At 41.9% G+C, this 12041-nt stretch overlaps 1 protein-coding gene across 3 annotated transcripts in view; it reads left to right on the top strand.

Annotated features, from left to right (window-relative positions):
* Positions 1-12041, top strand: part of LOC145523848 (uncharacterized) — an 85349-nt gene that overhangs the window by 63184 nt on the left and 10124 nt on the right. The window contains exon 6 of one of the 3 annotated variants that reach the window (XM_081534957.1): positions 9057-9192. The exons of the other annotated variants lie outside the window; for them this stretch is intronic. Within the exon in view, the coding sequence (XP_081391083.1) occupies positions 9057-9192 (136 nt within the window). The remainder of the gene's footprint in view (positions 1-9056; positions 9193-12041) is intronic. 3 annotated transcript variants of the gene reach the window in all.

Genomic DNA, 12041 nt, shown 5'->3' with positions numbered 1-12041 from the left:
TTACAAGAAATAGCATATTCTATGCAAGAATATTCTTGTCTTAAGTTTGCCTAGTGGGTTCTAGAACTCTTTTTGATAAGGAACACTTTGTTCCAGGAAATCTTAACATGAAACCCCAGATAGAAAACAAATTAAAACCCTCCAAGGGGGACCCTCAGCAGTCTGTTTTCTCAGTTCTAGTCTAGTGGAATCCCCCATGTGAGGTCATTATTAGTTAGATCCACACACTCTTCAGTGAGGTCTTCATGGTGAAGATAGGACCTAAACCAGGCTTTGCATGGTCAGTAGACTCTGCCTGGCGGAGCCTGGTGGGCTGCCGTCTGTGGGGTTGCACAGAGTCGGACACGACTGACGCGGCTTAACAGCAGCAGACTCTGCCTGGATAATGTGTCTCTCTGGGTTCAATGCAGAAAGTTAAACCACTTCAGGCATGTCAAGTAGAAAGAGATAAAACAGAGGGACTTATGCGCCTACAGTTTCACTGGAACAGCCAGAGGAATAAGTCAGGGGGTCTTCAGGCCAGACATTTGGCTGTGAGTTCACACTCCAGTAGCAGTCCCATGGTTAAGACTCTGTGCTTCCAATGCAGAGGGGCAAGTGTTAGAGCCCCTTGGATCCCACATGGTGAAGCATGTCAGCATCTTTAGGGCTTCCCTTGTGGCTCAGCTGGTAAAGAATTCACCTGCAATGTAGGAGACCTGGGTTCGATCCCTGGGTTGGGAAGATACCCTGGAGAAGGGAAAGGCTACCCACTCCAGTATTCTGGCCTGGAGAACTCCATGGACTGTATAGTCCTTGGGGTCGCAAAGAGTCAGACACCACTGAGCAACTTTCACTTTCATATAGAGTTGTGGTGCAGAGGTCAGGAAACTCTGACAGGAACTGTACTGCCACCAATCTGGCCACCCCAGAGCCACCCAACATGCATGACCTGTAGAGCTGGGCTGCTGCAACCAGTGTCAGTGTGTGCGTTAAGCAGCATCACTGCAGAAAGGTAGCATCTACCTCTTCCTGTGTTCTAGTCTTCATGCCAGAGCATCTCAATGAAAAACTTAAATCAAATCCAGAACCACACCCACAAAACAGTCTAGGAACAGAGCTCTTAGCCTTTTTTAGCTTCATGACACAAGAAGGAACCTAGATGAATCTAGGATCCTGACTAGATCTAGGCCAGAAGAACTGGGGAGAGGCAGTGTTCGGGAAGAGCCTAAGCAAAGATAGAGCTGATGCAAACTAAAGGACAAATTCTGGGTCAAGTGGAAATCTGCAGCCTCACTGTGAAATTGGTAAGAAGGACTTATCCATTCAATGGATAAATGGAGGGCAAAGATCACTTTCCAGAGAAAGTTTAAGAACAGCCCAAGCAATCTTTTTTAGGTTGGGTTGAGATGCGGTATTTTATTTCTTTCCTGTTTTATAGCATAAGTGATTTGTAAAAATATAAGAAAATATATTGACCCCAAAAGAAAAATAAAAGTCATTCATAATCCCACCACTGGGAGACAGTCATATGTTAGTGAATCTTTTTCCAGATATTCCAGTATTTCATTTACTATGATAGCATAGTTTTTATTTTTTTTTTACTTATGAACAAAACTTTCCACATTAATAAATGGTCATCTAGTGACAATATCAATATGTTACCAGCTACACTGTCAGTAGTATTTTGTTATAGGAATGTCTCATATTTTATTCAATAAATACTTTATTTAAAGCCCCTCTTTGTTGGACATTTCAATATTTTAGATTAATAGTGATGGAATGAATAGAAAATGCAATATTTCAGAGCAGTAAATGCAAGGGTTGAATTGTGAGGTGCTAAAAGCAAAAATATCAGTGAGATGGGAGATGTAGCAAAGCTCATAAAGTGTTAAACCTGGAAAGAACTTAGAAGTCATCCTCGTCCATCTTGCTCATTTAACAGATGGGTGTAAATCGAGACCATATTTCACCCTCTTCATCCCAAACTCTTTAGTCCTTGTTCTCCATCTTTCTTTCCTGTTTCCTAAGCCTTGTGTACAATTCACACCAAGGCTCAAATCTAAAGAGCAGCCAACAGAAAATATTACTTAAAGAACAAGATGAACAAAAATCCAAGTTATTACAATTCAATTCAGTTCAACTCAATTCACCTAGCATTTATTGAGTGCCTTCTCAGTAGTCAACACTGTGTTTGGGGAGAAGGGAACATAAAAATAATTCAGATACTGACCCTACCCTCAGAGCATCTACTCTCTTACCTCCTTTGATGAGAAGGAAACTTTCAGGTGTGTTAAGACACCTGCCTGTCTTTTAAGTGGGAATGGCCTTGAGTCCCAGACAATTTCCTCCACAATGTCTTCACTTCTTAGGTTTCGGTTGTAAAACAGGAAAGTGAGAAGGAACCGTATAAGTTTTTCTATTTTCCAGTACAAGAACATTTAATACATGATCTCTAATATTTTTCTTGTCTAGACATCCTTGTCTTTTTACTTTTTAATAAAGCAATAGGCAGTTATCCCTTGTGGTTTGTAGCTACAGTTCATTATCAGAGGAACACTTGGCTTTTAAATGGTGCTAACACTGAAATCCTCTTCTATTGTCTCTTTCTAGTTAAGATTGCCTCATCTTGATCCTCTTTCTCCACATATTGATCACACATTGCCTGCTTCAAAGTGTTCACTTAATCATTCCACTTTTTCCAAAAGAGTAGCTAGCTCTTAATATGCTGCAGGTTTCCTATTACACTTCCTTTGCCTTAAAAATATCTTGAAAGAATAAATCTGACAGTAAAGAAACTCCCAGACAAGAAAAAGCCTTCCCACAAATTCTCCCAAATGGAGTTAGACTGTAAGTGGAGAAAATGCAGCACTAACATTCACACACTGTCTCTGAGCTCCTGGACCCATACATTGATGGTCCAACTCCAGTGTGAGTCTCAACCCGTAGCTCCCTTGCCACTTGTCCCATACCTTCTGAGATTTCAGTTGAATGCATTGGAAGTTATTCAGGGATAATGAATTGCAAGCATGGTATAAGATCTGGTCATTTTGCCCTGTTTTTCTAGTGTTCCTTCTGTTTAACAATTTGTAGCTTTTCATTTTTTTGGTCAGGGTAATAGCTCTTAAGCAGATGGTTGTAATCAGTCCCCAGGTCTCAGCCTTGGAGGGAAGCTGGATGGAAGACTCCACAAGGATTGAGGATTCTGTGACTTACTCTGCTCACCCCCAGGGCCAAAAGTGAGGGTGCTGATTGCTCTCAACCTGCTCTTGCATGAGTAGTAAATGTCGATTGATCTGTCTTCATTTGGTAGGGAAGATATCCATAAGAGGGAACATGAAAAATAGTATGGGCCAAAATTGTATTTACAGGAGCCAAACTCATGCGTGCTTAGAATCAAGATTCTGAGTCTAGTCCATTTGTCATTCTTTTTATGTCCAAGTTTTAGCAACAGGATGTTTTCAAATAGTTTACATTTCTCTTGGGACATGTTCCCTAACCAAATGTCATACTAGTGTTAGCCGGGAGTCATTTGGACTTGCTCAGTTCTTGCTTCCAGCCCCATGATTTAGGCTATTTATGTAAGCAGACTCCTGCATTGAAGATAATGGGGTTTTCTTGTCTGTCCATAAGGAGAAAAGTTATTAGATCAGTGGGAATTTTACAGAGTACGTTACTAAATCCTCGGATGTTAAATATTTCACTTACTTGGAACACACACTTGATAGAAGCAAACTTCAGCTGACATTCAAAAGCATATTTGATGAAAATGTCAATGCTGATAACTATTTTTATTAATACTATTTTATGTAATGCTATTCTCTAAGGAAATTATATTTATCAGGCCTTTGCTTTTTCCTCTAAACCTTTTTATTGTACTCCAAAATATCTTTTTTTCCTGGTTACAGAGTGGTAGATCTTTATTGTGAAATATCTGGAAAACATCAAGAAGTATAAAGAAAATGAAAAAGTACCTATGATTCTTCAATTCTAGGGTCTTCAGTTTTTCCAAGATAGTCAACAGTGAACATTATTTGAAATCTTGTAAAACTTAAAAATTTTTTTTAAATTGAATATTTTCCAATTTAAGCCCTGATTCATTCTTCTGCTAGAAGTCTTGCCCTAAAATATCGAGACAACCTGATGTTATATATCAAATACAGCTTAATTCTAGAATGACTCTTTTTCAGGGAATTGGACAAGAAGGTATAGGGTTAGCCTGATTCCTTTCACAGGAGTATGGTTAAGCCACTATTTCCTTTTTAAAGTAATATTCTGTGAATAAAACCTAGAACGATGCATGCAGCCGAGGAGCTCACCTAGTTAGAAAATGAAGCCTCAGCCTTGGCTGCAAGGAGCTCTGGGCAGTGAATGTTAGGAGCTAGATATATTGCTGCTGTGGGCAAAATGGTGTTTCTGAAATGAGGGGCAGGGAGAGAGTGAATACCTGGTAGGCAACTAACTGTCTGGTGAGGAACTGTTACTCACAGAACCAGTTGGAGAAAATCGGGGACACTAACCGGAGACCTCTAACCCCACAATCCACAAGTTTTGAGTTAAGTGGACTTATTATACCCACTTTTCCATATAAACCTGAAACTAGATGAGCAAGGCAGTTATGTTTTAGAATTGTTCAACACAAGTAATGAAAGATAAAGTAATATTCTTTTAAGAGAGCACATGGACTGAACAATCCATGTAGATGTATTTATGACTAAATTCACTTCCTATCTCCAGCCAAATTTCTGGAAGTAAATTCTTGCCAGATACAACTATGCTAAGATCCATCAAGAAATGCTTATTCTAGAAGCAGTAGTTTTTCACACAAGAAATTTCTAAAATGAAAAATACACCCTGGCTGATAAACATCAGATAGGGAAAAAAAACCTTATGCATTTAATTCAACAGATTATTATATTGGTATAACTTAATTCTACAGGTTTGTGTATAGATATAATTATAATCTTGTATATCCTTCACTTAATGTGCTTCATATGTGTTGATTCTAAAATTCTCTCTAAAGCGACATTTCTACAGCTTTTTCTTAGGCGTGTACCTTCTGATCTCTGTTTGAAAGTAAAGGCATTCTTCAGCTTTTACTTTTCATACCCACTATTTTGAACCAATGCTGAGAACTTGCTAATTACTCATCACCTTTCCATTCTTTGTCTTCATTCTCCTCTTATCACCTTAATTCACTTATTCTAGCCTATCGATTGAGAGAACAGTATAGAAGCATAAAAGACATATTATTTGGAACAACAGCTGTCACACAAGGTTTTGTTTTACTGCCTTTTTGCCGTTCCTCACTCTTTTCTGCATGTGAGTGGCTAATTGCCCAGAATTTCTAAGATCTAGGACTTAAAACTCGACTGTCTTCAGGCTGTACCCGTTACTGAATGAGATAACTACATTTGGCAGAGAGGTACATAGAACTGTTTTGATGGCAGAGAACATTAATTTGCAACCACCACTGCATAGAATGAGGGAAATGCAACTGCTGTCCTCCTGGGAGAAGCCACTTAGGCAAGAAAATAAATAAGAGGATTTTGATTATATTAGGAACTCTTATGCTTGTATCCCAGGAGGCTCCATCTTTAAACTCGTGTCGTTTCATGTTTACACAAAAATTATAATGGAAGAAAAAAGGCTCAGAGCTCTCTGGGCCAGCATTTCACATTAAAAAAAATGTATCCATGTTCTGTGGGGGTGATGCAAGCCACCACATGCGTTTATCCATTATTTCATCTTGTTCAATGAGATAACAAATGTAAAGGTCCTGGTGCAGTCCCTGGCACATAGTTGGCCACCTAGAAACATCCTTGCTCTTCCCTTCTGCCTCTCTCCTTATATCCTGTTTCTCCTGCTTCTTGTCAGAAGTCATTTCTGAAGAGAATCCAGAATTCCAGCATCTCTGTGCAGTAGTCGGTCATTGCCAATGAACACATGCTCTGCTGTTGGGCATCAAGCTCTCCAGGTCCCACTGTTTTCTGTGTGCATTACGGCTGGCTCTTCATTGCTGGGTGGCAGAGAATCATGTTCACCCAAGTTGCTTTTACCCTATCTACTACTTGTGGAACAAATGGAGTGTTGCTCTAGTGGAGGGAGAGATATGCACGTGAATAGCTTAATAATACTCTGTGCTATACCCTGGGTGATAATACTATAATGATAGTAACTATTATTAGTATCAGGTCTGTCTAGTCAAAGCTATGGTTTTTCCAGTAGTCATTTATGGATGTGAGAGTTGGATTATAAAGAAAGCTGAGCACCGAAGAATTGATGCTTTTGAACTGTGATGTTGGAGAAGATTCTTGAGAATCCCTTTGACTGAAAGGAGATCCAACCAGTCCATCCTAAAGGAAATCAGTCCTGAATATTCATCGAAAGGACTGATGCTGAAGCTGAAACTCCAATACTTTGGCCACCTGATGCGAAGAACTGACTCATTGGAAAAGACTCTGATGCTGGGAAAGATTGAAGGCAGGAGGAGAAGGGGACAACAGAGGATAAGATGGTTGGATGGCATCACCAACTCAATGGACATGAGTTTGAGTAAACTCCCGGAGTTGGTGATGGACAGGGAGGCCTGGCGTGCTGCAGTCCATGGGGTGGCAAAGAGTCAGACACGACTGAGTGACTGAACTGAACTGATTATTAGTATGCTGCTGCTGCTGCTGCTAAGTCACTTCAGTCGTGTCCAACTCTGTGCGACCCCATAGATGGCAGCCCACCAGGCTCCGCCGTCCCTGGGATTCTCCAGGCAAGAATACTGGAGTGGGGTGCCATTGCCTTCTCCGATTATTAGTATAGCTAGTAATTATTAGCACTTCTTACATGCCAAACACTGTGCTAGATGATTTTACATACAGGGTATACTTATTTACTGAATGGGCCCAGTGAACTAGGCTTCAATCTATAAACATTTTTATTTAACTCTTTCAAACACGGTCTGTCAGAACTTTGACAATATCAGATACCTATCTTTCCAGCTCACTTGTGATGATTAAACCAGTCCCAATTTCAGTTACAACAAAATCCATACCAGACTAAAACAAAATTTCAGACTCAGGTCAGGTTTAAATCTGCCTGGATCCCTCATGGCTTCCCAGTTCCTGTCTGCAATCCCCATGAAGACCAGCTGTGGCAGACTTCAAGAGCTGCCCCTACACTTGTTCAATATCTTTCTCTCTTTATTTGAGCAAGCTGGCAACCTTACAACCAACCTTCCTTGACTAGAAGAAGATGGGTAATAAATTCTGAACAGAGCTTTTGAGAAACGAGACACTTTGGCTGCTGCAGTCACATTGGCCACCACTCAGTTCCTCTGGTAGTAACTGGCTGCCTCTCTCTTCCTTTCTCTCTTGGACAGCTCATGCATTGTGGTGTCATGATTTCTTAACTAATATTTTTGTTTCTGTAAAGGGATGTTGAGGCTAAAGTTTCGACTAGGCACTAAGTAAGAGAGGGGGAAAGGGGACTTATTTACTTATTTATTGGCTGCCCTGGGTCTTCCGTTGCTGTGTGCAGGCTTTCTCTAGTTTCAGCCTGCAGGCTTTTCATTGCAGTGTGGGGCATGGGCTTTAGGTGCGTGGGCTTCAGTTGTTGTGGTATATGGGCTCAGTAGTTGTGGCTCATGGGTTTAGTTGCTCTGAGGCATGTGGAATCTTCCCAGAGCAGGGATTGAACCCATGTCCCCTGTATTGGCAGGCAGATTCTTAACCACTGGACCACCAGGGAAGTTCCAAGGGGATTTTTTTGAGGAGGATATCGAACTGTGGTGTTGGAGAAGAATGTTGAGAATCCCTTGGACAGCCAGGAGATTAAACCAGTCAATCCTAAAGGAAATCAACCCTGACTATCCATTGGAAGAACTGATGCTGAAGCTGAAACTCCACTACTTTGGCCACCTAATGCGACAAGTTGACTCGTTGGAAAAGACCCTGATGCTGGGAAAGATTGAAGGCAGGAGGAGAAGGAGATGACAGAAGATGAGATGGTTGGATGGCATCACTGATGCAATGGACATGAGTTTGGACAAACTCCAGGAGATTGTGAAGAAACAGGGAAGCCTGGTGCGCTGCAGTCCACTGTATTGCAAAGAGTTGAACGTGACTGAGCAACTGAACAACAACAAATTTTGTTGGAAAGACCCACACTCTTATCTTTCACCTCAAGTGAGATGAGGCTACTGGGCAAATTTAATATGTAAACCTCATGAAATTCACTTCATCTCCAGCCTTTTCTCACACAGTCTTTTGGGATCATGATTGCTGGGTCTTGGAGGCCCCTCTTTGTAAATCCTGTGTGGTGTGTCTTGTTCCGCTGTTTCATGTGGGGTTACTTATCACCTCACATCCTCTCCAGAGAGTCATTAGAAGCTCAGGCAACAGGATAAGCCCCCTCCCACATCCTGTTGCACTAATATTACCTGACTTGATCCTCACAACAGTATGCAGAGGGAGAGAATAAGATTCTTGAATTACACATGAGGAACTGTAGGGAGATTAAATACCTTATGCCAGATCACATACTCAGTAATGCTATTATAGGAATAAAACCCAGGTTGGTCTGACTCCAAAGCCCATTCTTCCCACTGCACCCTGTCAGAGAAGAAGGGGAAAATATTACAGAATAAGCAGGCCTGTGAGGGATGAGCCTGCAGTATCTGTACCTCTGATGGCAAGTGCTCCCAGGAAGCTGCAGATATAGGGAGCAGGTGGGGATGGTGGGAGATGGGTCCGTAGAGGGAGGCTGAGGCCAGACCCCACTGGAGGGCCTCGGGTATGTGAAATGCTCAGAAAAAAGGGCAGGGGGAGTTTGGATTCTGCCAGAAATAATCAGAGTCATTCAAGTTTTGAGCAGGTGACTCCCTAATCTCTCTGCCTCTAAGATCGTCCAGGTGGTCGGGTGGAGAACAGGTGGAGGGGAGCAGGACTGCAGTGAGAAGCATATTGTAACCATTTGAGTGAGAGGAGTGAGTCCACCAGGCAGTGCTGGTGGGGCGGGAGCGGTGGGGCTGGAGCAGGAGCCAAAGCAGTGCCCACAGGGCCTGTTGGTTCTCCCCACATGCACAGAGGATGGAGCCAGGAGAGGAAAGAGCGTGGATGCTATCCAAGATGCCCTGGAAAAAAGCAAATCTCCAGGCTTCCCCAGGCAGCCCAGCCCAGCTGGCTCGCAATACGCAGAGGTGCTGAGCTCTGCAAAGGGAAGGTAAGTGCTCAGCAAAACATCCCTGCAGCTTTAGATCGGGAAGGCCCGAATGTGTGTGTGTAGTGGATTCTCAGGCTGCTAACAGTTAACACTGATATGACCTGTGGAGAGTTCATAGAGATATGTAAGGGATACCTGCGAAGCTTGGCAGTCACTTGGAGAGTTTTCAAATTGAATGTGGATTGGCTCTTCCCTTTAAGAGTATGTGTATGTGCGCACATGCACGTGTTCATGTATAAATTGTCTTCTCTCCACATTCAGCAGACTGGTTTCCCTGCCTGAGTCAGGTCACCTTGCAGTGGCTGGAAAACTCTATGCCAACCATGAAGCGTCTCATTCTAAATCAGCTTTTGCTTCTAAATGAGTTTCACAAAACAGCATCCATTAATCAACACCTTGTTTGGCCATGGGTTCTTTTCGCCTGCATTAGGTGATGTGGGAGCATCTACCTGGGGCTCCCAGATGAAGTCCACATTTCTGTCCCTCCAGCTCTTCATGAACTGCCTGCTGCTTGACCTTTCAGCCTCATCTCTCACCATTCAAATCTCCCTACCTTGCAGCCTTTCTGAACTTACAGTTCACACTACATGCTTCTTCATACCCAGGAGCAGCAGCTACATTTCATCCTTTCTGCCTGAACTCTCCCTCAAGCACTGGCGCTGTGAGCCCCGCTCCCTTCATCCTGTAGTTCCAATTCACCCTCCATGCTCATCAGCATAGATGATGTCTCTTCCAAGAAACTCTCCCTCACTTACTGCTCTCAGTTTTCTTCTGTGTTCACATGGCTTTGTCACAACACCTTCACACTGTATTTTTAAGTATTTTTCATTCATTATAAAAGGCACTCAGGCTTACAGTACAAAATTTGGAGGAGGCCAAAAAGAACAAATCTGCTTTCTGGTGAGCCTCACCTGCAATGGTAGCAATCTAGAAGATGCATTGACACTCCCCTAACTTGAGTCTCACTCACGTCTAGATCACAGACTGTAGCACCTTGAGCATAGACCATGACTTATATCTGTCATAGCGCTGACCTCTCTAGTACGTAGAACACTCTCAAATATGTGCTGTGATGAAAGGATTATAATGAACAGAGAGGGCTGTGTGAAAATGAGGAATTCTGACTAAGCATTAGCTGAGTGTTGCCAGCTATTGAGATTAAAGGCAAGACTGACTGGTTCTCAAGTTTCAAGTCTGAGAGGCTTCTGGGAGCTGATGTTAATTTTGTGGAAAACTGGTTTGATGTTAGTTTGGTGCAAATGTTGCATTTGAACCATGTCAGAATCTTCAAGGGAAAATGTCTGATAGGTAGACAACATATAGAGTCAGGTCTTGTGTATGAGACAGTTTAAAAGTAGATATTGAAGCACTATAGATTCACGTGGAAGTACTAGTTGAAACTGTGAGAATAAGGAAAGCCTCAGAGTCAGGGTTTTTTCCTTTTTAAATTTAGAAATAGAAGAGTAGAAGATCCATTAAATGATGGCACTTTGATTAAAGAAGGAGAGAAGAGGAGGCACTGAAGGGAGAGAGAAGGGGTCAAATGTATGAGGAAGAGACTCAGTATGCTGCAGTATTCCCACAGACAAAAAGAAGAAAATTTCAATAGTGATTTCTACATGTTAATTTGGCTCAAGTCACACTAGAGCTGTACACTGAGTTGTCTGTCTCACAATGCATGTATGGTAAAGGACACAGGTGATGCAGGGCGCAGGGCAAACTTCAGGGAGCAATGGTTGATATCTTCAGAGAGAAAGGAAAATAGCAAGATACTGGAAAAGAGGAAGATCCAGTGTACAACAGAAAGCTCTTGGAAATTAAACACATGATAATAGAGATTTTTAATGTAACAGAATTAGAAGATAATTGACTAACTCTTCCAGAAAAATAGTACAAATAGGGAGAAGAGAAAGTTGGAGAATCAATTTAGGAAATCTAATTTCTGAAAGATAGAACAGATAAAACAGACCAGGGAATTATCAAAGAAATTATATAAGAAAACTTTCCTGAAGGATGTTTTCAGATTGAATAGGCTCCACAAAGGCCCAACACAATGAATACAAATGACTCACAACGATGATATTGATAGATGTCAGTGATATTGCAGAGTTCTGGGGATAAAGAATAAAAGTTCTGAGAGACTGAGAGAGAAGAGATCACATGCAGAACTAGGATGGTATCAGATTCTTTAGTAGCAATACCGGAAGTTGGAAGATAATGGAATAATGCCTTTGAGGTACTAAGAGAAAATAATTTTCAAGCTAGAATCTCAAACCCAACTAAGCTTTCAATCAAATTAGATGGTGGAAAAATACAAGATCTCAAAATGTATCTCCCATGTGTCACTTTTCTTTCTTTCTTTTATCGGCCATGCCCCATGACTTGTGGGATATTAGTTCCCTGACCAGGGATTGAACCCAGGCCACAGTAGTGCAAGCACCAAGACCTAACCACTGGCCTGCCAGGGAATTCCCCATGTGTCACTTTTCAAAAAGTTCCTAGAGGATATGTTCCATCAAAACAAGGTAGTTAAGAAAGAGATTAACAACATTGTACGTGCTAACTCGCTTCAGTCATGTCTGACTCTTTGCCACCCTATGGACTATAGCTTGCAGGCTCCTCTGTCCATGGGCATCTCCAGGCAAGAATACTGGAGTTGGTTGCCATACCCTCCTCCAGGGGATCTCCCCAACCCAGGGATAGAACCCGCAACTCTTAAGTCTCTTGCATTTCAGGCAAGTTCTTTACCACTAGCACCTCCTGGGAAGTCCTTATCTAATGTAAGGTATGCTTCCTTGTGTCAGTCACAACAAATAAACAAAAATTAGAGGATCCAACAGAAAAGAAAA

Source organism: Giraffa tippelskirchi, chromosome 10 (assembly GCF_054371585.1).
Source record: "Giraffa tippelskirchi isolate mGirTip1 chromosome 10, T2T-mGirTip1v1.2.pri, whole genome shotgun sequence".
Lineage (NCBI taxonomy): Eukaryota > Metazoa > Chordata > Mammalia > Artiodactyla > Giraffidae > Giraffa > Giraffa tippelskirchi.
The sequence above is the reverse complement of the archived record's forward strand: the minus strand, read 5'-3'. Positions and strand labels throughout refer to the sequence as shown.